Here is a 27882-nt window from a genome sequence, read left to right on the forward strand (position 1 = left end):
TTTGCACACTACTAGATATTAATAATACTAATATTTTGCATACTACTAGATATTAATAATACACATATTTTGCATACTACTAGATATTAATAATACTAATATTTTGCACACTACTAGATATTAATAATACTCATATTTTGCATACTACTAGATATTAATAATACTAATATTTTGCATACTACTAGATATTAATAATACTCATATTTTGCATACTACTAGATATTAATAATACTAATATTTTGCATACTACTAGATATTAATAATACTAATATTTTGCATACCACTAGATATTAATAATACTAATATTTTGCATACTACTAAATATTAATAATACTCATATTTTGCATACTACTAGATATTAATAATACTCATATTTTGCATACTACTAGATATTAATAATACTCATATTTTGCATACTACTAGACATTAATAATACTAATATTTTGCATACTACTAGATATTAATAATACTAATATTTTGCATACTACTAGATATTAATAATACTAATATTTTGCATACTACTAGATTTTAATAATACTCATATTTTGTATACTACTAGATATTAATAATACTAATATTTTGCATACTACTAGATTTTAATACTCATATTTTGCATACTACTAGATATTAATAATACTAATATTTTGCATACTACTAGATATTAATAATACTCATATTTTGCATACTACTAGATATTAATAATACTAATATTTTGCATACTACTAGACATTAATAATACTAATATTTTGCATACTACTAGATATTAATAATACTAATATTTTGCATACGACTACCTATTAATAATACTCATATTTTGCATACTACTAGATATTAATAATACTAATATTTTGCATACTACTAGATATTAATAATACTAATATTTTGCATACTACTAGATATTAATAATACTAATATTTTGCATACTACTAGATATTAATAATACTAATATTTTGCATACTACTAGATATTAATAATACTAATATTTTGCATACTACTAGATATTAATAATACTCATATTTTGCATACTACTAGATATTAATAATACTAATATTTTGCACACTACTAGATATTAATAATACTCATATTTTGCATACTACTAGATTTTAATAATACTCATATTTTGTATACTACTAGATATTAATAATATTAATATTTTGCATACTACTAGATTTTAATAATACTCATATTTTGCATACTACTAGATATTAATAATACTAATATTTTGCATACTACTAGATATTTATAATACTCATATTTTGCATACTACTAGATATTAATAATACTCATATTTTGCATACTACTAGATATTAATAATACTCATATGTTGCATACTACTAGATATTAATTATACTAATATTTTGCATACTACTAGATATTAATAATACTAATATTTTGCATACTATTAGATATTATTAATACTAATATTGTGCATACTACTAGATATTAATAATACTCATATTTTGCATACTACTAGATATTAATAATACTCATATTTTGCATACTACTAGATATTAATAATACTCATATTTTGCATACTACTAGATGTTAATAATACTCATATTTTGTATACTACTAGATATTAATAATACTAATATTTTCCACACTACTAGATATTAATAATACTAATATTTTTCATACTACTAGATATTAATAATACTCATATTTTGCATACTACTAGATATTAATAATACTCATATTTTGCATACTACTAGATATTAAAAATACTAATATTTTGCATACTACTAGATATTAATAATACTCATATTTTGCATACTACTAGATATTAATAATACTCATATTTTGTATACTACTAGATATTAATAATACTAATATTTTGCATACTACTAGATATTAATAATACTAATATTTTGCATACTACTAGATATTAATAATACTAATATTTTGCATACTACTAGATATTAATAATACTCATATTTTGCACACTACTAGATATTAATAATACTAATATTTTGCATACTACTAGATATTAATAATACTCATATTTTGCATACTACTAGATATTAATAATACTAATATTTTGCATACTACTAGATATTAATAATAGTAATATTTTGCATACTACTAGATATTTATAATACTAATATTTTGCATACTACTAGATATTAATAATACACATATTTTGTATACTACTAGATATTAATAATACTAATATTTTGCATACTACTAGACATTAATAATACTAATATTTTGTATACTACTAGACATTAATAATACTAATATTTTGTATACTACTAGATATTAATAATACTAATATTTTGCATACTACTAGATATTAATAATACTAATATTTTGCATACTACTAGATATTAATAATACTAATATTTTGTATACTACTAGATATTAATAATACTAATATTTTGTATACTACTAGATATTAATAATACTCATATTTTGTATACTACTAGATATTAATAATACTAATATTTTGCATACTACTAGATATTAATAATACTAATATTTTGCATACTACTAGATATTAATAATACACATATTTTGTATACTACTACTAATGATGATCATAGCATTTTTGAATATTGCTATCCTAAAAGTGTTATGACTCATCACACCATCTGATGCACACAAAGGAGATCAGAGGTCAAGCTGTAATCAAGGTGTGGAAGATGACTGAAACAAAAAAGAACAGATGTATATTTAGAGCTAGTGTTTCATCAGTTTTGGGTGTGGTCATGAGTTTTGCAATAGTTTTACAATGTTGGAGAGTAGTTTGCAAACAGTCTGGAGTGTTATGACGGTTGGAAAAGTTTGTGACAGTAATGATTGGCAACAGAGTTGAGTACAGTTGAATACAGTGAGGAGAGGTGAAGACAGATCATGGCTTGGAAGAGCTTCAGGAGATCGAGATAAGCTGACATCAACTGACAAACTCAGCCCAGACAGAAAATCTAAGATATGGATGTTAGCGCTTAGAGAGTAATCTCCCAAGATGGTGTCGCACACATACCCAAAGTGCAACCAATATTTACAGAAAATCTAAGATATGGATGTTAGCGCTTAGAGAGTAATTTCCCAAGATGGTGTCGCACACATACCCAAAGTGCAACCAATATTTACAGAAAATCTAAGATATGTATGTTAGCGCTTAGAGAGTAATTTCACAAGATGGTGTCGCACACATACCCAAAGTGCAACCAATATTTACAGAAAATCTAAGATATGGATGTTAGCGCTTAGAGAGTAATTTCACAAGATGGTGTCGCACACATACCCACAGTGCAACCAATATTTACAGAAAATCTAAGATATGTATGTTAGCGCTTAGAGAGTAATTTCCCAAGATGGTGTCGCACACATACCCAAAGTGCAACCAATATTTACAGAAAATCTAAGATATGGATGTTAGCGCTTAGAGAGTAATTTCCCAGGATGGTGTCGCACACATACCCAAAGTGCAACCAAATTTTTACAAAAAAATGTCAAAGTCAGTGTTTTCCATTTGAGTTGTTTTAATTTTTTTATACATGTGAACCCATGCTACTTCCCCCCTCTTCGGCAGTCACCAATGCATAAGAAACAACACAGAACAAGAAAAGAAGACACAGGATAAGACCACAGAAATAACATTGTAGTTTGCAATGTTTTTCACAACTGATGCTAGTGACTAAAGGATTAGCCCTTACGAGTGGGGAAAAAATGGAGATAAAAAACAAAGACATAAAGAAAGTTATACCATCAGAGACTATATGGAAAAGAAAGAAGAATAGTTTCAAAAAAATGTTGTCCAATGTTGCTATTGACTGGGATCAGCACTTACAAGCAAAAAAAAAAAAATGAAAAAAAAGACAAAGAAAGAAGGAACAAACTAAAAGCTTTCACACACAAAAAGTGAAAAAAAAAAAAAAGTTATCGAACAAGAAAGAAAGGAAAAAAGAGATTAGGAAGAAACAAAGAAAAAAAAGAATGTGAAGATGTTAAGTTTTTTCTTCTTTTTGTTTGTGTACAGAAAGTTAGCTCGTAAATTTTTTTTTTTTTTTCTCGCTTTGAAGAAATTTTTTGGTGTTTTTTTTTTTTTTCGGCTTTGTAAAGACATTCAAATTTACTCATCAAAAATACATTTCATTGAAAGAGAAAAAGAAAGTAATAGAGACAGAGATGGGAAAGATGGATGTCGATTCCTAGTAATAACGATAGTAATAATAGATGAGTATAAGAAAAAGACAACACTGTAAGGCTATTGGATTTAGGAGGGAGGTGTCAGACACCATAGATGTGTTATTGCTATTTTGCCCTGTGATGGAAAAAGGTAGCAGCAGCCAACAATAAAAAGAGGAGAGAGAGAAGGGAGGGGGGATATCCAAGATGAGAAAGAGAGATGGCCAAGAATAGAAACAGTAGAAGTTGAAGACTGATAAAGGGTCATGGATATCTAAATGAAATTAAATTTTTTTTTTTTTTTTTAAATATGATCACTTTATGACAATGTTTCCTGAATGTTTTAAATTGTTTTTTAAAAAAGAAAAAAAACGAAGATCAATGAAAACAAGCTCTTCTGTTTGGAAAATACATTGCAAAAAAAAACAACAAAAAAAAAACAAAAAATAACAAAAAACAGAAGTGATACCAGTTGGATGTAGTTTGCTTGAAACATTGTATAGTATGTAATTAAATGAAGTGTGTAGAAGGCGGTACAATGCAGATGTAACGGAAAGACAAGCTGAAGTGAGAAAGTTTTATTAATGCAACTTATTTCGAGAAAGATCCCTTCGTCAGATATTTATTTGACTTTAAAATTGTGTTTTGATTTGGTCGGGCAAAAATTTCATTTTGTAAATCTACTATTCAACTTAAGAAAATGAATACAATTTTAATCTCCGAAGAAAAATAAACTTTTTTTTTTTAATCATGAATTTCACAATTCATGATTAAAAGTATATATATATATATATATATATATATATATATATATATATATAAGAGGTGGATGTAGTTTGCTTGAAGCATTGTATAGTATGTAGTTAAATGGGATGTGTAGAAGGCGGTATTACATATGTGTGCCGATCATAGCTCGTATGGTCTAGGGATTTATCAGCACCCACATGTAATAAAATTAAAACAAAAGAAAAAGATTTAACGAAAAAGAAATTTATTTAAAAATAAATTAACAAGAAAAAACAAAAGAAAAGATTACCATGTTTGAAGGGCGACAACTCGCTAATAAATTGTCTCCCTTAGATCATAAAGATCGTAATTCTTAATGTATTGTTTTGAAATGTTTTGTTTAGTGTATTTTTATATGTATATGTGTTTCGGTCAACAAACTCAAAGAATAAATAAAAACTTTACCAGAATCCAGACAGCCAGTTCTTCAGTGAGGTTTTTGTTTTTACGGCCTTATGTGGAAGCCGGAATTCGGACGTTGGTTGCCTCTTTTTGCATTCCAAAATATGTCACGAACTGACTTTACCCACCAATAGCGTTTCTTTTATATGAGTTTTAAAAGGAACTTCCTGGAACCTTCTATAGACTCAAAAAAGGAACAAAAAGGCGTTCTACGCCTTTTTATATTTATAGACGCCGATTATCATTTATTTTTATGAATAACAACATTCTAGAAACGTCTTTATGTTTTAATTAATATATCAATAAACATATTTATATATTATAAGAAATATTTATATATTTCTTAATCCAATCATAGGAGAGAATATGTTCTCCTATGACAGGCGGTACAATGTAGATGTAACGGAAAGACACAAGCTGAAGCAGGTGAGAAAGTTTTATTAATACAACTTACAAATACATGTGTACATATTCATGTATTTCATATACACATTATATTTATATTTGCACCGTGATTACCTGGGAAAGTCGGTCTGATGGTATATCTGTGTTATATAATATTTTGAGAAAGATCTCTTTGTCAGATATTTATTTGACTTTGGTTCAAACGCACTGCTGTAAACAGTAACAGTCTCGCAGCAAACAGTAGCCTGGAACTTGTTGATAGCATTTTAATTTAATATTATTAAGGTTTTTTTGTTCATTTCTTTTTTTTTCTAATATATGTATATTTTATATTGAGGAGATTTAATTAATTAATTTATTTGTTTGTGTTTCTGCGTTCTAGTTGAGAGGCAGTTGGGACATAGATTTTGAATTAAGTTGGTTGATAAAGGGAAACTACTTGATGAGCTGATCTAAGGGGGATAACTGTGTTATCTTTTGTATAAGTTCGGCTATTACTAATTACAGATATTTTTTCTAAGTTGTATTACTTTTTTTATATATTTTTTTTATTTTTATTTTTAGTAATATTATTCCTATTCTGGGAGGTATTTTATTTAATTCGTTATGTAATATATATAGTAAATTAAGTATATATATATATATATATATATATATACTTAATTTACTCACATAAAATTAATATACGAAAGTATAGATTAATGCGTAAACTTTAAGTATTTACTTCAAAAGTGCTCAATACGTAGGTAGAGCTAGTTAGTAAGTTATAAAATATATATGGCTATTAAGCTACACTGAATATTCTGCGTTTCATCCACTCTAGGATTTTTCAATTAGGCCATGTTAGGCTATATAAGCTTGCATGAGCACATATACATGCAGCCACGCACTATGTCTAAATCAAGTGCATAGACTACCTATACATGTAAGAGTACATATTTACACACCCACGCACATCCATATATGCATGTGCTGGTCTGCATGTAGCTACATGTAGCATTAACTTAGAAGAAATATCTGTAATTAGTAATAGCTGAACTAATACAAAAGATAACACAGTTATCCCCCTTAAATCAGCTCATCAAGTAGTCTCCCTTTACCAACCAACTTAATTCAAAATCTGTCCCAACTGCCTCTCAACTAGAACGCAGAAACACAAACAAATTAAATCTACTCAATATAAAATATACATATATAAAAAAATTATCAAAAAAATAAATAAATAAATAAATAAATCAGAAAAAAAAACAGAAATGAACAAAAAAAACCTTAATTATATTAAATTAAAATGCTATCAACAAGTTCCGGGCTACTGTTTGCTGCGAGACTGTTACTGTTTACAGCAGTGCGTTTAAACCAAAGTCAAATAAATATATGACGAAGAGATCTTTCTCAAAATATTATATAACACGGATATACCACCAGACCGACTTTCCCAGGTAACCACGATGCAAATATAAATATGTGTATATGAAATACATGAATATGTACACATGTATTTGTAAGTTGTATTAATAAAACTTTCTCACCTGCTTCAGCTTGTGTCTTTCCGTTACCTCTACATTGTACCGCCTTCTACACATTTCATTTAGAAGTGATACCGTTATTTTTATACATGCTATCTTTTTGTTGATTTTTTTTTTTTTTTTTTTTGCAATGTTACGATTTTGTTACACTTGTTCTGAGTATAATACATTTTGTGGGGGTGATGGAGTTAGAAACATGGATGAGGTTCAACAGGGCTGTGCAGAGACCCATACTGGGGTGTCAAACCTGAGTATACTTGTCTCTCCATCCCAGTTAACTAGAGTAAGTTTACTAAGAGTATGGAAGGTTTTATGAGGGAGGTATTGCATGATTTGTTAAGGAATTTTATGAGGTCTACAACTGTTGAGTGGAACCATGGATTCATCATGCATCACATGCTGGTGGATAGGAGTAGTAGTTAACAAAAGTATTCAAGTCATGGTGATTTGGTAGAAAACATGATATGTATTCTTGTAGGATGCAGGAAAAGAGGCATCTAGAAATTCAGATATTAGATAGGGATATGACAGTGAAACCCTGTGGATGGAAACTTGGTCCTCCAGAAAAGCATGGGATGTGCAATCAGTTCTATGATCCAGTGGCAGATGGAGAATGACTAAGAACAATGTGTTTAGAAATAGAGAATAGAGATGTGTTCTGAAATCCAGAATGTGGACAAATGAGTTATTTTATTTTTATACTTGTGAATCTATGCTCCCCTTACAGCAGTTGCCAATATGTAAGAAAGGCCAGAAAGAGATGGAAGAAAGGAAATCAACAGCACACAACATTGAGGTCAGCAATGTTGTCAAGCAGTGGACCATGTGGTTTTGTCACAATACAATTTTTATTATTATTAGTTTCAAATCCATTGTTATTAAATGTTGCTAAATTATTGAGAATTGTTCAGAAATTTTTCACATTTACCTTGGAAATAGTTTCAGTAGTTGTGCATGCTGGGGTATGTGGGGCACCACTGGACTGAAAATATAAAAATTATGTTGTAATATGAAGTGAAAAGTTAATTACAATCAATTTTATTTCATATAAATCTGTAATAACGTACCATCTCTTAATGTATTAAAATTCAACAAAAATGAGCCAATACTTACTCATGATGTACAAGTTCTACAAAAAGCTGAGCTGCTAATGTCCTTGTGCGGTCAATCTTCTCGCATGCTTGTTGAGCAATACAACACATGATCTTCTTTACTCTGAAAAAGCAGAAAAGTATCTTTCATATCATTTCTTTGCAATTCAATTGAAAAATTAAAACCAACATAAATTATTTGTCATGCATATTTTATTTTAATTGAAATATTTCATTAACTGATAGACAAACAAGATTCACATTTACAAGAACTACAGCCATAAAAGTCATACCACATTTGAAACTATAATGTCTGATTGCAAAGACATTTGCCTTTTTTGGAATTAATATACAGTAGTACATTGCTCAGTAGCGAACTGTAAGAAATTGGTAAAACTTGCAATCATTGAAAATTGATTTTTTAATAAATATAAAGTCGAAATACAGAAACTGCTCCTGTGGTACCAGTTTACAAGAATTCTGGCAAAAGAACTGACCCATTAAATTATCGCTCCGTTAGCCTCTTCCCCCTTTTCGACAAAATATTTGAGTTCATAATTAGCCAAGCTCTAGTCCATCACCTTACAGCTGCTAAACTTCTTACTGACCAACAATATGGATTTAGACAAGCCCATTTTACAGCAGATATGCTAACTGTAATCTCTGAACATATATACCATAGACTGGATAAAGCAGGGGAGGGTAGAGCAGTAGCCCTAGATATATCTAAGGCTTTTGACAGGGTATGGCACGATGGTCTTCTCAGGAAAATAAGATCTTACAGTATCACTAGACAAATACTTAACATAATTAAATCTTTCTTAAATAAGAGAAGAATCCAGGTTGTCCTTGACGGTCATACATCTAAACAATATTATATAAATGCAGGTGTACCTCAGGCATCTATCCTTGGACCTTTATTATTCCTAATATTCATAAATGATCTCCCTGATAAAATTGTTTCTGAGATGGGTATATTTGCTGATGACACTACGCTCTATAACAGGCACGAGGGGAAAACAAATGAAAACATATCTAAGGAAATGGCAGATACACTTGTGAAAGACCTCCAATCTGTAGTGGAATGGAGACAAAAATGGATGGTCACATTCAACTGTGTCAAGACTAAGCTTGTTTCCTTCAATAATTACAAGAAACCTTCTCAACCATCAATAGCTATGATTAAAGATACATTACCTGAAAGTACTTCCTTTTAAACTCCTCAGCTTAATGTCCACAGGGAACATGAGCTGGAACAGATACATTGAGAGCATTGCTAAGACTGCTGTGAAGAAGGTGGTCTCTCTCTCTCTATCATGCTAGAAAGCTACTTACGCCTGAAAGTATCCTGTATCTCTACAAGGCCACCATTCGCCCATGTATGAAGTACGGTTGTCACATTTGGGCTGGTGCATCTGCTACTAGTCTTTTGCTCCTAAATGAGGTTCAAAAGAGAGTCACCAACCTGATAGGTCCTAAATTGACATCAAAGCTTCAACCTCTGTCCCATTGACAAAATGTTGCATCCCTCTGCCTATTCTACAAGTATTTTAATAGTGAATGCTCCAACAAACTACACGCCCTTGTACCCCTTTGACATAAATACCCCGACAAACAGCAAAATCCCACCCCTACACAGTAGAGATCCCTAGATGTAAGAAAGCCTTCTACTCTAATAGTTTCTTTCCCAGAACTGCTAGACTTTGGGACACCCTTCCGGGTTCCTGCTTTCCCAACTGTACTGATATGCAGAAGTTCAAGTGTAATATGAATGGATATCTCACTGCTCAACTCCCTACAACTTATGTCCCCAATAGTAGCACCCTACATCAAAGTGGCACTGTGCCTTGTTTGGGGTGAAAATGTAATAACCAAATAAAATGTTTTAAAGATTCTTTCATTTGTTACTTTTTTCATACTCACATTTTTTATAAACAGTGGCATTAAATAAACATGTCATCTTTCTTGTTAATACCTGAAGTAACTTTAAAACGTGTCCAAAAATGAAATCACATTGAAAATATAATATTTGTATGTCAACTGTAACGTAAGAAACATTAACTGCAATTACAATTTAAATGTAAAATATATTTTACTAACATTTACTTGACTTTCCAGAAAAAGTTAGACACAAGATCAGTTTTCATTTGATTTGCTTTGATGATTTTAGTGGCATATCAACCCTTGCAGGTCATTTGATGTTTATTTTGTATAAAATTTATGCCATTTTGCAAAATTGTTAAGTTTTGTTTATTTAATTTTTTATCATTATTTATTGGGTTATTTAGATAATGTTTTAGTAAAAGCCCACTCTCTTTGAAAAGGTCTTTATGAATTCTACCCTGAATTCATCAAACAATTATTTCATGGTGTAATGTAGTAATGATTTTTCTTATGTCGGAATAAAATCAGTGCATTCTATTAAACTTTCTCACTGTGACTCTTTCTTCGAACAAAAAACAAAAAATGTGTGACTTTTGTATGGTCAATATGGATTTAGAGAGGATGACCACCTCTTCCCTTTTTGATTTACTACAGATTTCATTCTTGCAGATTGTATTGTTAATAATTTAAACTGACAATTCTCTCAAACTTATGGATGTTTATGTTAACTTTGTTGTTGACGATGATCCCTTTGCTGCAGTTTTGGATTATTCACACATTATTTGAAAATGATGCAAGACGATAATGAGTGAAAAATCTGTAGCATTATTATGTATTAGAGAAATTTTGGATGATTTGGTTCTCATGTATAACTGCACACCCTATCATCTTTTCACCTGTTGCTGTGAAAAACAGTGAATGAGATTGGCTATATAGACATTGCAAAAGTAAACATGAATAAGATATATATATACACACACACACACAAAATGTAAACTTAAAATCTTACTGTGTTCCTGTTTATATGCATCCTCATGAGGGCAGAGTTAGACACAGGGTCTGTTTTTAATGTGGGGAAATTCAGCTCGTGAAAAAGAGGCATTCTAGATTGAAACAAAAACTAAAATTGCCTCAGTCTAGCAGAATTTCTCCAACTACTAAGGACAGAAAAGATGAAGTATAGCATCAGAACAGATACTACACTTTATACCTATCAAAAAGGTCAAGGAAAGTTTGTGTTTATTACAAAGAAAATTCAATTTACAAAATTTCAACTGTAACTTTAAATAAAAAGCAATAATGTTCTAACTTTTTTAATGCTTTATAAAAACTTGCTATTTTATTCTTTTTAACAAATTAACCTGAATATAAAACGTCATTTTACTTTTCCAATTATAAAAAAAAAAAACATCTTTATACAGTCTGGGTACTACACTACAAAAATGGTCAAGAAATATAAAAAAATATGAGCAATATCAGATTAACTTGGTTTTTTTTTACCTCAGATTTAAATATTATTTCTCCAAGAACAAAAAAATTGTTATTATAGCAATAAAATAGCAAATTTATTGATTTATCTCTTAAATAAAACAGCTGTTTCATTCACTATTATGATTATAAAAATATTTAGTTTAAATTATCAAGGGGCAGAACTGAGTTTTTTAAACTTTAGTTACGTCCCCTTAGGTTTCAAAGAACTAAACATTTTATTTATTCACTTACGGGTGTTCAAAATTCATTTTTTCTTTTTAAAGATAGTCTTCTGCTTCTAATCGGAACTCATGAAATGAATCAAAAGATAAAAAAGAAAATTCCATGCCTAGTTCTGCTACTTAAATAAAACAAGCTCAAATCATGGAGAAATATTTTTTGTATACCATTTTATTTAAAGATGAGCTTATTTGTGCTATGCATATTTTTGTTTTAAATTTATCAGATCTACATTCGTCAATATAATAAAATGATATGCTTCATAAATCATACAAAAACAGCCCAAAGCTAAAGAAATTAAGACAAGTATCATTGTCAATTCTGGATCTTGGTTTATTCTGAATTTTATCTGTCATCGCCAGCCAGATGGCCTAGGACTATTTAGTATGTTCAACGTATTGTCAGAAATTGCATGACTTGAAATGCGAACGATTATTGGTTGATAAGAATTTGCTATGTTTCTTTACAGCCATTTTGATTGGTTGATTTAAATTTGAACCTCACGCACACGTAGGATGTTCAAAACTTTAGTATGCAAATATTTTTCTTAGAGGATAGACCGTTTTTTCATCTCTCATTCTTTCATGCACAGACTCATTAATTTAAGGGCAACTGGAACCCTTTCTTCTCTCCTCTGAGAGACTATTCTACCTAATTATGTTTCATTCCTTCATGTAATATAATCTTTAAATCAGCTAATAATGTTGATATCATAATTACTATTCAGCAGAAACAACTGCCAACTCTATTGGAATCATAAATAAATGGATCCTTTTTATCAAGAACATTCAAACTCTACTCAGTAGAGAATTAACTAACACTTCTTACAAAGCATCACCTACCAGACTTAGCCAAAATGCAAAATGATGCAATGATTTTGCAACCAAGAAGCCAGACAAGTGGTTTTTGTCATATCAGGTAAGTCTGCCTTTCATTCGTTGTGCCAATTTCTTCTCTGCCAGTTAGTTTTAAATTATGTGAGATTAAATTTCTCACAGTATTTCCTGTCATTAGTTTGCAAGGCCACTAAGACAACGTTTTACATACATATTCTCAAATGACCACCCAACTTCATACATGGTAACAACATAGACGCAGTCGAAGAGGAGTTGGAAAAGACCACCAAACAGAATAGTTCCTTCTATTTCCCAGCAAAAAAGAGATTTCTTAACGATTTTATTACATTTTCTTTACTCTATTGATAGCGAATACTTTAATTTTAAATAGAATGAAGAAAAACTGTTTTATCATGTGATTTCCAACTCCACAGCAAAATCAGTTGAGAATTTGATTTCATACATTTTCTTCCTATGTTTATTGGATGTTTTATATTCATAAAAAATTAAAAGAGATAAACAAAACAGTATATTTTTTTTAATATCAATTATTTTTGATGTCGTGTATAACGCTAAGCAAGCGTTCAACAACCACCTGTTCTAGTTGGTGTCGGTTTATAAATATGAGCTATCTGCTCATATGTAAATTATACTTCATTTGCATATCACTACATCTCCATATAACGGAGGGGCTTTATGCCGCGAGTACGTCTTGTACTTCTTTTTTTGCCTTCCTGAACATCTTCCTTTATCTCTCTCCTTTTCCTTGGAGATCTGGAACTATCACATCTTTCCCTATAATCGCAATGTTCCTCCTGCATATTATGATCTTCCTCTTCTGACTTGTCCCATTCTACTTCTTCCTCTTCTACCTCGTCTCTCTCTACTCCTTCCTCCGCAGTCTCATTCTGCAGTAACTCTTCTGTTACTTCAATAATGAGCAGCTCTGAAGGCATTTCTTCACCCGATTGTTGTCCTTGGGATTCTATTTGGTCAGCATGAGCTAGAACAATGTTCCCATTTTCTTTATTTAATATTGCAATATTATGTCGTTTCTGCATAATAAATACTGCTGTCTCAGCTTCCGTATTCCTATTTCTTTTGTACCACATCTTTTGATTCGTGGCATATGACATAATCAAACGGGACCTTAATTGTCTGCCCATTAAGGCAGATGGACTTTCTGGCCTGCCTATATGCGGAATTGTTCTATAACTTAGTAATAATCTTGGTAGGAAAGCATTGATTTTCTCCTTCTGTTATCCCTTCTTATGCCCTTCTTTACCGTCTGGACCATCCTTTCCGCTATCTCGTTACTTTGAGGGTGGTAGGGAGGGGTCTTGTAACATGTCTTGCATCCTATTTTTCTTAACCATTCATGCAAATCACCATCCGCAAATTCTGGCACGTTATCTGTCACCAATTTTAACGGTATCCCATTTCTCAAAAATATTACTCTCAATATTTGTTTTACGGTGGTACTTTTATATTAGGTACTCTCACCACTTAAGGCCAACCTGAATATGCGTCTACTAATAATAGTCCTATCTCATTGATATAGGCATGATCCATGTGTACTCTGCCCCACGGTTCTGCTTCTCAGGGCCACACATGTATTTTCCTTTGCTTGAAATTTCTGAGTTCTGTGCATTTCATGCATCTTTTTACATAGTCGTCTACGTCTACTGAGTACCCCAGCCACCATGTTTCTAATTTTAATCTTCTTTGCGTAGCTGCTACCCCACCAATGTACATCATCATGTACACTTTTTATAACCTGTCTCCTCTGTGTTTCTGGGGGAACTACCAAGTCTCCATTACATATTACCCCGTTTTCTATAGTCAGTTTATGTCTTATTTCTTTGAATGGTCTTTCAGCCATTGAACAATTTCCCCAACGATTCTCTTTTATCCTCAACACTATTCTGTTTAACACTGGGTCATTTGTAGTTTCAGTAGCCATTTTATCTACAGATATTACATCGGTTTCTACAAATTCCTTGTTGTTTTTGTCCTTATTCTCTCTATAAAACCTCTTGTTGTTGTCCTTATTCTCTCTATATATATCTCTATATTCTGTCCTTATTCTCTCTATAAAACCTCAATCTAGATAAGGCATCAATGTGCGGTATCGTATTCCCTTTAACATACTCAATGTCAAAGTCGAATGTCATCAGTCTGATCACCCAACGTAATATTCTGGACGTTGTAACTTTTGGTAGTTCTTTTCTTGGGTTGAAAATAAATTTCAGGGTCTGTGATCACTTTTCAACAAAAATTTTTTCCCCATCAAGAACTGTCTTGCTCTGTTCGTTGTCCACACTATGGCTAGTGCCTCCTTTTCTATATTAGAATAATTGTGTTCAGTCGTTGTTAATCTCTTCGATAAGTACATTACGGGATGATCATCTTATGATAAAATACTGGATACGGAATGCTCACTAGCGTCAGTAGCTAGAGTTATGTCCTTTTTTTGGTATATTGGCTTTTTCGCCAGAAACTATTTTAAGTTTTCAAAGGCTTTCTGTTGGTGTTCTAACCAAATGAATTTTGCATTTTCTTTTCTTAACTTTGTAAATGGTTCTGTAAACTCATCATATTTTGGTACATATTTTCTATAAAAATTTACCAAACCCAAGAAAGACTCCAACTCTTTTTTTATTTTTTGGTGTAGCCACTTTCAGAATTTTCTCTATTAGCGCTTCCTTTGATATTGAGTAACCCAAAAATGATATTTCATTACTGTTGGTTACACACTTTTTTGTATTTACTTTCATGCCAGCGTCTCTTAGCCGGTTCAGTATATTTTCAGTTTTTTTCTTTAAAACATCTTCATTTAAATCTCACATATCGTCTTGATAACAGACGGTATTTTCAACATTTCCTGTTACTTTTTCAATAGCTTTTTTAAAAATTGCACTTGCCATTTTTATGCCATATGGCATCCTTTTCCAACATAACAGGCCTATAGGTGTGTTTATCATCGTCACTTCTTTAAAATTTTCATCTATGGGAATTTGATGGTAAACTGATTTTAGGTCTATCTTCAAAAATACTTTAATTCCGGCAAGTTTATGTAAAGCTACTTCTATATTCGGAATAGGGTACGAGTCGGCACAAACTTTATGGTTCGCCCCTATCTCATAATCTCCACAAATTCTCAAATCACTGTCTTTTTTTTAATACCACAATGGGTGATGCCCATTTACTTCCTCCTGAAGGGGCAGGTTTTAATAAATCTTCCTTTATTAACTTTCACAACTTAGCTATTACTAATGGTAATAAATGCACTGGTACTTTTCTCGCTTTGTGGTAGGAGGGGGAACATTTTCTTTTAATTTCAGGCTAGCTTCATAATGTTTTAATTTTCCTATTTTTTTTCCCATTTCTATCTCATTAAATCAACTTCGTAGAATTTATTAATACATCATTCCCCAATAGTCCATGCGTTTTTCGACAATTTGTAACTATAATGGATACTACTTCATATTTTCTTTTAGTTTTATTGAACCTTCAAAGTAACACATAATTGCTATAATCGAGCCATCAAACTGACGTAATTGAATGTTGCTTTTTTTAAAAACGGTTTTCCCATTTTTCCCACAAATTTCTGGGTATTATAGTTACTTCACTGCCAGTATCTACTTGCATTTTGACAACACAATTGTTGATTTTTATTTTTATTTTTGTATCTCCATTCCTTGATCCAGTATTTTGTACATTATGCTTCTTTATATAAAAAATTTGTCTATTTTCATCCTCTATTCTTTCCACATTTTTCGTTTTACATACTTCTTTGGAGTGATTCTTTTTTTGAACATGTTTTTCCAAACGTTTGGCATTTTTCTTTTTTCCTTTCATGAATTTTTCCACAGTAAGTACGTTTTTTCTTTTCGTTTCTACCGTATACATGTCAGCCATTATTTCTTCATAGGATTTTTTTTTTTATTTTGGTTGTAGGTATGTATTAATTCTTGCTGTTATATAAATTCTTACACATATTCAAGGGCATGTTTGTAAGTTGTAACTGTTCCATTAGCTATGTGCTGAATTATGCATACCTTCAATTAATCTTAGTTTAATTAAGTCTTCTTCTGTTGCCTGTTCTTCTGTTCCTAGTTTTTCAAAGTCACAGTATTTACTCGCACTTCTTAACCAGTGTAAATATTTTATTATCGGTTTATCCACTTCCTGCTTCATTGCAATAAACTTGGTCCTTTCTGCAATGACCAGTCTTTTCTTTGGCCTCATGTGTCGCTTGATAACCTGACTTATTTCTTTGAAATTCATTTCTTCTAGTTCTCGAGGGTAAACCATTGTAACAACCTTCATAATTGCTTCACAACCAACGTTAGCCATGAACAAGTCGGTGATTTCATTCTCTCCTCCTTGTTTTTTTATGTCTTTCAACTTTTTGCTCCTCGCATTAGCAGCAGAGCAACGAATCCAAGTATCTACATATTCCGAGTCTTCAAAGACCAGAGAACATCCTATCGGCGACGCCATTGATATGTTGTGTATGACGCTAAGCAAGCGTTCAACAACCACCTGTTCTAGTTGGTGTCAGTTTACAAATATGAGCTATCTGCTCATATGTAAATTATACCTAATTTGTATATCACTACAATTTTATTATTTTAAATTATGAATTGAATCTTTTTATTGCCAGCCAGTGTATGGTCAGAGCATATAATAAACAGCTCAGAACTATTTGGTATGTTTGATGTAGTTCCAGATTGTCGACTTGCAAGGTCACTAAGACTTCGTTTTATACACATATTTTCAAATGACCATCCATTTTCGTACATTAACAATGCAGAAGAGTAAAAAAAATCAGCTAAACAATATAGTTTCTTGTATTTCACAGTCAAAAACAGATTCAAAAATGTATTTTTACAAATTTAAGGAAACAACCACATAAAATAATGACTTGAGTTCTGAATAAAAACTTGGATCTAAATTTTTATTTTGACGCAAAAGTCGAATAAGTTGATAAATGAGTTGTGATTATTATAAAATGTAAAAGAAGATAGATTATACTTAATAAAAATCTTTACTTAAGATTTACAGAATAGAAAACGAAAAACTTTACCAGACACAAAGATTTACCAATAACTTATAGGTAAGTCCTCACACCCTGTTAAAATAGTTCTCAAACTTCCTCAAATCATTTTATCTATATCAATAACTCACAGTAGTCAAACACACAAAAATAAATCATTAAAAAAAGTCTACTACTATATATTTGGTACTTACAGATTGTCAGTTAAAAGTGACTGTTCAGCAGAAACAATTAAAGAAGTCACTGAGTACATCCCCTGCATACCTGCTTCTCGTACCCTGTGAATAGAAGAAATAATATATAATGTATCAATGCAGATTGAGTTTATGAAAGAATACTTAATCATTAGTTTAATTATGCTTCAAAATTTTGAGATGAGAATTGGTAATTCGTATTATTTGAACTACTGTGCTCATCTCAGATGTTATTCTCATGCTTTGAATGACCTTCGAAGAAGGTGCATCTTGTTGATCTTAGAAATGTGTATGGAACAGAACCTTTTGTTTAATCCATAATGACAGCTTGTTCTCATTTCATCAGCACAATCAAGTAATTTATAATTGTATTTTAGTGTCACCCATGGTGTAACAGTAAATTTTCATGTTATAATTGTAAATAAAGCAATTTAGGACATTTTTGCATGAAATCTTACACCTATATAGATTAATGGAGTTAGTTTTGTCTTTTTTTTAATTACAAAGACAATTAGTATTTGAGTGTAATGATTGATTGGCTAATTTAGTTTAATGGCATGTCAATCTGTTTATTGTAATTTTATGCCTAAAAGATTAAAGGTTGTATCAAATCTATATTTTACAATGTAAGATTCCCTCTATTATATATGAATGTAATTATGAATTTTGGGCGGCTGTTTTGATGGTAGGCATATTTCATTATATTTTCTGGTATGAATGTATTTTTGTCTAGAAAAGCTATAATATTGTCTATTTTTCACTTTCTCAAACAATTCTTTAAAATTTTTAATATTAATAGGTAGCATTATTGTCTGGTGAAGACAAGTCACAACATTCTATCAGGATGTGTTTGAGTGTATATTTTGTCTGACAAGCAAAGTATGTAGGTGGTTGTTTCTGCTTTAGGATGAAACAGTGACTCAATTTTATGTGAACGATATACAATTAGGACACTATCACCTTCTATGTACTCGGATTTCTAGCTTTCAGAAGAGTTTTATTGAATGCAGTTTGTTATTTTGTAAAATCTCTTGTCACTATTTTTTAAGTATATTTGATTTTAGTTAAACTGATACTTTTGTTGCTTTATCTGTCTATCTTTGCCGCAGATATTGATATGATCTGATATGCAGCAGACTATGAGATCAATCTTGACAAATTTTTATCACAATGTGCACAATTTATTGTTGAGCAGAAAAGGACACATAGTTCATAATTCATTCTCAAGTAACATCAGGTGTTTCTGTCATTATCATTAATGCCCAAGTTTTGAAAGGATTTATACAATGTTCACTTGTTGATTAATGTATTTATATGAAATGTGCATAACTAATCTTTAATATTTGCAAATTATTCAGAATCCTTTTTCTAATGTTTTCCATCTTTAAAAGTTTTTTTTTTTTTTAATTTTTGACAAATATCATGCTACAGTGACATAAAACTGAATAAAAAATTTGATTGAAAAATTCAAATTTCAAAATAACATTTGTCCTGATAAGTTTGATAATGCCAACTGTCAATATTATTCTCCTTATGGTATATCAACCATCTATGGGCTACTTAATTCAGAATAACTGTGTCAAAATAATTCTATAAGAATTGCCCTCAAGATGCATTGCTTAAAAGACAATATTTTTTAAGTAAAAAATAAATCACAAAATCTTGCCATTCTCATAAAAATGTTAAAAGCCAATAACAAAAATTAGGCTTGCAATCCGAAATATTTTTGAAAGTTTAGAACAGATGAAATAATATTTTTTGGCAAACATACCAAGCTCCAATATCACCACGGCGTTTGTCGACCGTATAATCATCCATGGACATTAAAAATGTCTGATAGATCATATCAACATTGTCTGCACATATCACTTCACTGCTGCTACCATTTTTATCCACACCAACTGTCAAACACAAGCTAGAAAGAAATATAAATTTAATCAACAAACTTCTTAAATGCTGAACGAAAAAACAAAAGAAATTGTTTCACTCAAAAAACATTTTAATTAAGTTTTTTTTTTTCCCCCAATTTACATTTTAAGGGTTTTTAATTTGTTTTGTTGTTTCTTTCTAAGCATAAAAGTGGGCTAATTAACAGTATTATCTGTATGATTTCAGCACAACTAAAAATAAAAACAAGAATTGAATTTTTTTCATGATTCTTTTATTTTACAAACATTTGCAATTTCTTTCCTAATATTCGATGCACTTAATTTAGTGTGACATAAAAATTTCATTACAAAAAACGACATTAAGAGAAATTGGAAAAACGTCTGTATGATAATGAAATGATCTGTGGATTTTATAAAGAATTTAAATTATTTGGAATTTCTATATGTTTTAGAGTTTATATTGGAAAAAAAGAGAAAATAATGCAATTCCTTCCAATTGTTTCGCAAATTATTGAATAATTCAGATCTGCAAATCAGTTTATATTTTCTATCCAAAATCCTTTCAATTTTCCTAAAAATTGTTCTTAAAAACGACATTTTAGATTATGGCTAAGATCAACTATGTAATCAGCTAATTAGAATGCTGGGAAGGATTTTGCAGATTGTTATGAAAAATGTAAATGATGGAGAAGCGTGTATGATGCTGAAAGAAAAGTATCAGTTTGACAAGAAAGTTCTTGCATCTCAGCTCAAACAAAAATTTATTGATCAAAATAAGCACCATCAGAATCATCACACTTTTTCCAACATAAAACAATTGTATTTACGCCAGAAACGTAAAAATCTTGCGTTCTGGTAGCGATGAACTCGCTGAAGGTGTTTTTGATATCGCTTAGGTTTTTAAGCATTTCTCACACAGAAAGTTGTCAATATGCTTGAAAAAGTGGTAGTCAGTAGGTGAGAGGTCTGGAGAGTATGGTGGATAAGGCAGAGTTTCGTAACCCAATTCATTCAACTTCTGCAAGGTCAGTTTAACAACGTGTGGTCGGCATTGTTGTGGAGGAGAATTGGGCCTTTTTTGTTGTCAAAGTTTCTGATGAATTTCATCCATTTGTTGACAGTACTTCTCCACCATAATGGTTTCACCTGCATTCAAAGAACTGTAATGGATGAGACCGATGGCAGACCACCAAACAGTCAGCATGATCTTCTTTTGGTGCAACTCTAGCTCCGAGAACTGTTGTGGAGCTTCAGTGTCTAACCACTGAGCTGATTGTCATAAAGAACCCACTTTTCACCACAAGTCACAACCCAATCGATAAACGGGTCATTTTTGTTGCATAAAAGAAGTGAAAATGACACTTCAGAAAAGTGTTTCTTTTGGTTGTTGTTCATGAGGCACTCATTCATCAAGTTCTTTGTCTGTCTTTCCAATCTCTCTTAAGTGGTTGTAAATTGTCATATATGTTACGTCTAATTCAGAAACAAGTTCTCAAACAATTGTGCATGGATTGGCTTCGACTAGGACTCTAAATTAATCGTTGTCAACATATGATGGCCGACCACTATTCTCATCATTTTCAAGACTCGTCGTCGCCACAAAATTTCTTAAACCACCATTGTGTTGCGCATTCAGTAGTTTCTGGGCTAAAACTTTTGTTGATATCGCAAGCTGTTTCAGCAGCTTTTCAGCCTAGCTTGAATTGAAATAAGAAAATTGTTCAAACTTGCTTTTTCCCATCTTGTATTCAACATTCTGAAAAAGCATAATTGTTTTAAAACAATTGTAATTTGAAAATATATCATCTGATATCAAAATTAAAAATTCCACAAGAACTTTCTTCTCAACCGAATATTTGTTGGCACCATTGTAAGAAATGACAACAAAGTAATTTCATTAATTAAAAAATATTGAATAATGATTTAAATAAAAAAATTTTTGCATTTTACCTTGTAATTGCCTTAACTGCATCCCTGCGTGCCTCCGCCCATAACTGAGGATTATCCGATATCTGGGCAGCTGTACACAAAGCTGAGAGGATGTAGTCCAGTTTACCATCAACCATAAATTTGGGTAAAGCGCCCAATGCCAAAGCATGACTCATTCTGAAAGAAAGATATATACAGATTGCTAATAAAAGAAAACAGCAAATGTTTAGAAGCATTCACTGAAAATGATACAATATTTTCATGTTGAAGATAAAATCTGTTTTATATTTCCGTGAGTTGTAAATATTTGCATCTAGCAAATCATTCATATAGGTATTTATATATTGATAAAACTACCATTTGTGTTCAATCTTCAAAGTGTGCGTGGGGAGGGGATAAAATGATAAAAGAGGAGAAAAGAAAGAGGAGAGAATGGAACACAGATTCTACAAATAAATATTTGAAAATTTTAAATGGAAAAATGTAAACGCATTATACAAATAAGAGTTTTTTTAATAATTTATAGTCTAGATTTATTTTAAAAAAAGATTGACAGTAAAGCATTTAAAACAATCAGTTAGGATAAATAAGCAATACAACAATAATCAAAAATATATTAAAGTAGCAATTACAAAATTACCATAATTGTTGTAAAATTCTGGCTATTGTCAATTTCATCTAATAAAAAACTTTATTTTCCTTTTTTAAATTAAATATTGCATCAGACAAGTTTTAATGCACTTATTGTAAATACTATGTAATTTACACATGTGCATTTAGAAAAGTCCAACAAGTAAATACAAAATATACAAAATGAAGAATAATTTGGAATCATAATAGTTGAGCAATCATTTGCATTGCGAAGGTGCAAAGGGTGTGAGGAAAAGTTTCTCCACTCCCCTTCTATCCATTGCTTGTTTTCACCCATTCCTCTCACTCTACTAATACTGTTTTTTTTTTTTTGTCTTACCACTTTTCGATTTTTCAAGCTAACAAAACTTTATGTCCATTTTATCCTTTAGTACAAAAATTTGCAATCTATGATCTGCGGGACGGATCTGACCCACGAAGGCATTTTGACTGGCCTGCCAGCCTGATCATAAATGCCTCTATTTTTAACATGAGAGATAAGGCTTTCAAATTGAACAAAAAGTCTACAGTTCCTCTGATCTACCCAACCAAATTTGAATACTATGACCGCAAAATACAATCAAACCCCAATCCCCTTCATTTCTGCATGAAAAATTAAAGAAATAAACAGAAAACAAAAACTGAGAGTGGTTTAACAGACTGACTGGCGACAGACATTAGGTGTAGACAGCTTCAAAGTGACAATGTTGTCTCATTTGCCTTTCTATTTCATTCCTTCAACAGCAACCTCCCCTATCGCTTACCTCTAGCTACACTATATAAGTTGGTGGAAACTTTCAATGGGTCAGGCTTTTATATTTTCAGTAACAGTTTCAAACATACATGTCATAATTTCATCCATTTCACTTTGGTTGATTTTTTTTTTTCACTTTGAAGTATTTTGACATTCCTTGAGAAACACTAATTTCTATTAGTTTTTTTTTTTATTTTAGATTTTCTTTTGTTTTTCAATATTTATTTTCATTATGGTTTGAAATATTTAGGCTGACAGGAATCTACTTATGTAATTGCAAGGAAAATTGTGGAAACTAATGAAAGGGTTTATCATTAAAGCGTCCATGTGTGCGTGTCATGTGGAATCAAGATGCCCCAAAGAAAGAATCAAGATGGCAGTGTCCACAACTTTTATGACTAGTGATCTTGCAAAGTCTCACTGCTCATGTGCAAACTCTTGCTGCTGGACTGCATAAAAGTAGGCCACAGGGAGAAGGCAGGCAGACGATTGCAGGAAAATCCTTGGAAACTGTTGTTGCATGTTACGGAGTTACTTTGTTCTCTTGCCTTTTTTTTTTTTTACTTCATTTTTTTGTGTTACAGTAATTTTACTTAATTTTTCATTAATGGCCTTCGTCCATCATTATAACACAATCCAGTTCACAAGGTTGAAAGAGTTGCCATCCCCTGCTTTATTGAAAACTGTTTTAAGGTCTCCTTCCAAATGATCATAGGCAGGGCAGTTTCATCATTTCTATTTTTTTATGACAGTGCAGTGTGTAAGAAAGTCTTATCCCAAACGAACACAAAGAGGAGCCATTTTGTAAATTCTATTTTTAGACAACAGTGTGCGAGAACCAGATCCATTTTTGGTTGAACACTACATAAGGGCTTCCGCAGGAGTAGGCGAAAGGTACATGTCTGCATGCAAGGGGGCCTTCCATGACCATTTTTCTTTTACCCAGCTGAGTCAGTTGGCTGGCGGCTGCAATCATGAAAGGTACTGTTTGACCCCATTCGAAAGAGAAAGAAGAAACGTTGTGGAACCCAAGAGTGGTGAAAGGAGAGGAAATATTCTTATCTACTGAAAACAGAAAGGAATGAATACTACGTGTCACAAATTTGGATCCTAAATATTTTTTGTCAGATTTTCTTTTGCACACCATTTTCTGAGATCAAATGAAACTGTTTTTCTTCCTCTGTTTTAATATAATAAGTTAGATCCCACTCCTTTTGTATCTCACTCTATTTTTTGTTTTTGTTCTGCACCTTAATTATTTACTACTAAATAAATATCTATTTTTAAATTATACCTTTTACATCATCTTCTTGCATGCCTGGTCTGTTTACCTTTCTATACATGATGTCCTAAACTGGAGAAAACCTCTTCCCTCTGTGTTCTGTTGTTGGAACCAAGCAATCTACAAGCCAAATCCCAAATTTATTTTTTTTTATTATCATTATCACACATATGCTATCAGTCTCTAACGAAGACTGAGCATGACAATATTATTTGGATCATTCAGACTACTGTTCTTATCTTGAGTGTTATTTTCACGTTTCGGTCAATGTTACCTCCAACCTTCTTTATGTGTATTTTGTCAATCTTGGAAATCCCTATGTTAGAATCGGGAATCTGTACAGAAATTTGAATGGAACACTTGATCCATAGTGCAATCCAAACATGCACTTGTTGCATCAGACAGGGTAGAAGTCCTAAGCATTTTGCAATTGTATTCGACCTCCTGAATTTTATCCATTAAGCCACAGGTCCTGGCTGAGAAAATGAGAGCATGGATTAAATAAAGAGTCACTTTCCAAATTCTGTGCAGATTCCAGAGTTCAATAGACAGATTTTCAGACTTCAACAAGATACACTTGAAGAAGGTCGGAGGTTACATCAACCAAAACATTGTGAAAATTATACTAAAGATAACAGTAATCAGAAAAATCCAAATAGCATCTTTTCTTTGTAATTTTTTATTAATTTGATTTTATCTGAAAATCCATAAACTAATGCATATCTATTAAGAAATTCTTTTTGCATAACTAAAAAGAAATCTGCTTATTTGTATGCTATCCTTAATGATATAGAAGTAAAATGAACTATTATTTTGCCATCCAATTTACACATTTACAATACGAACAATGTTTTTTAAATGATCACAGTTATTAAAACATTGTTAGACAATGGTTGGATCAATATCCCATGAAAAAGATGGCTAAATAGGAAATGTGTGGCTCATTCAGTGAATTACAATTTACGACTAATTAGAAGAATTTAAATGAAATTGTTTTCAAACATAACTCAATCCCAGAACTGAGAATTTTAACATGTATTTTGTCTCAATAAATAAAAAAAAAATTTTTTTAAAGTAAATAAGTAAAAATCCTTCGGGAAGTAAAAGTTTAGTATAATAACAAATATAAATGCATCTTCACTTACCGTCTGAAGTCGCGATCACTACTCAATTCTTCAACACAATGTTTAAGCAAGGAATCTGGAAAAATAATAAATACAAAATGTGTTTTCTAGAGTAAAGTAGAAACAAAAATTTGATTGGCAAAAAGAATCAACTTTTCAAAATTGTGCCTCACCTGAATTGATTTCTATAGATTGATTGAGAACCTAATAAACAATCTTACACAGAAGATTGTTTATGCATTCCTCCTCCTCTTATACAGACACAAGAGCATTTTTAACTAAAAATATTCAAAAATCAATTTTGAACATAAAAAGTGTACGAGTCATTTCCTATTTCTCAAGAACTAGCGGGGGGTACCCGGTGTTGCCCGGGTGTTTTTCGGTGTGTGTGTGGTCGGGCGGTGGTGGGGGTGTTATAAGCGAAGTAAAAAAAAACCCAGAAAAACGAATGTTAAAAAACCCTGCTTAGCGGGTCGGGGCGGGGGGGGGGTTATATTTTCATGTTCTTAACCAAAAGTCTTAAATCAGAGGTGGTGGACAGTTATGTATTTTTAAATGCTGGTAAAATTCAACTAGAGGAAAGGTTGGTGGTAGTTATTTTATGAAAATATGTTTATGGCTATGTAAGGATATCTGTTTCATCCCCATGAGGAATCATCAGGCTAAGCTGTACTATAGTTCAATTAAATACTGAAAATCTATAAACATTATACCACCTTATAATATTATTGATGTGGACCCAAGGTTGGGACCACAAAAGGAAAACATGAACACAGATTAGATGTAAGAAAGATATATTAACCAAAAAAGTTACAAGGATAGGTAAATGGAGCTTACTATTCAGTGGAGTCGAATATGGGTAGTTATACGTGCTGCACACTACTAGTACTCTTGCTCATTTTATAGTATTACGATACTACCCCTTGAGAGTGTTATCTCACATTGTAATATAGTTCTGCAAGACTATGATGCAAGTAAGTTTTTGTATCACAACAATTATGTGTAAAAATAAAATAAAAATCATATATGTAAATATATGACCAGCTGTATCTAACTGACAAGAGTAATTGTACTTTCTTTTTTGTGAAACAAGTGAAGCATGCATGGTCCCTTATGAGTGCATAGTGAATGAGGAAAAAAAAAAATGACTAAGTTCAACGTTTGCCCCTCCCTCCCCCTTTTAGCTCCAAAAGTCCCCAGGGGACATCAAATCCTGGTGAAAATGAACAAATGGTGCAGTTTTAAGCTTTAACATATGTAAATTTGAGTTCTGCACCATGCAGAAAAAGAAATGACTAAGTCCATCATTTGCCCCCCCCCCATTTAGCCCCAAAAGTCCCCAAGGCCTCGCCATATTTAAATTTGAGTTCAGCACCATGCAAAACTGCTAATAAATAAACATACACAGAAAACTTTTGACAAATATGATAAAATAGTCCCAAAAATGTAGTGCTTTTATTAGCCCTAAAAGAGCCCCTGGGGCACACCTGAATTATTGCGAAGTATAGACAAACAAAATTATATAGAAATCAGTTAGTTACAACTTTTCAGAAAGTTTTATAAAAATCCAAAGCATCAATTTTTTTAATAAGCACAAAAGTGTCAATTTTAGCCATTTTAACCTGAAAGGCACCCCTAGAGGATCAACTGGAGTTTTCCCGGAAAATCGATTCTATTACTTTTTTACTCATATCATGTTTAATGTTTGTGCAAAATTTCCAAGGCGTAGTTATTGATAAAAGTGCGGACAGATGAATGGACAAAGGTGAATTTACAGGTCCACCCTCCTTTTGTTGGGGAACCAAAAACAACTATTTCAGCTAAAAAAAAAAATTTCTTTTTTATTTTTGACTAAGGCAACAAGTTGATTATTTTCATTTAATTCAGTGAAATTTATATTCAATGGCCCCATGTGGCTGAAGTGAAAACTGACCTGATCAACTTTCAAACTTTTTTTCAATTATTTTATATATTATATATAGACTATAAAAGATACAGATATATCTTACCTTTCTTGTCAATAATGATGTTCCCTTCTTTGCCAATAAAATATTGAGTAAGGAATGCTGGCAAACAATCTAATGCTGCTTCCTGAAAAAGAAAAAAAAAAGAAAAGGTAATTGATAAATGTCCTTTGAAACTCAATTCAAATTGGAACATATGTTGTTGAATTTCTTCAAGGAATCAAAAAAATATTGGGGAAGTAAAATGCTGCAATTACTGAAAATGTAATTGCATGAATTAAAA

The 27882-nt window shown here is 31.4% G+C and overlaps 1 protein-coding gene across 1 annotated transcript in view; it reads right to left on the reverse strand.

The window, feature by feature from the left end:
- The window catches only part of LOC145252668 (tubulin-specific chaperone D-like), a gene marked incomplete in the record, with an annotated part of 249915 nt that overhangs the window by 115116 nt on the left and 106917 nt on the right, over positions 1–27882 (reverse strand). Inside the window, 7 exon segments of the mRNA XM_080112451.1 lie at positions 8179–8232; positions 8364–8465; positions 18028–18111; positions 19799–19942; positions 21867–22022; positions 25657–25711; positions 27645–27726. Of these exon segments, the coding sequence (XP_079968577.1) occupies positions 8179–8232; positions 8364–8465; positions 18028–18111; positions 19799–19942; positions 21867–22022; positions 25657–25711; positions 27645–27726 (677 nt within the window).

This window comes from Euprymna scolopes, chromosome 29 (genome assembly GCF_053919585.1).
Source record: "Euprymna scolopes isolate OS-2025 chromosome 29, ASM5391958v1, whole genome shotgun sequence".
NCBI lineage: Eukaryota > Metazoa > Mollusca > Cephalopoda > Sepiida > Sepiolidae > Euprymna > Euprymna scolopes.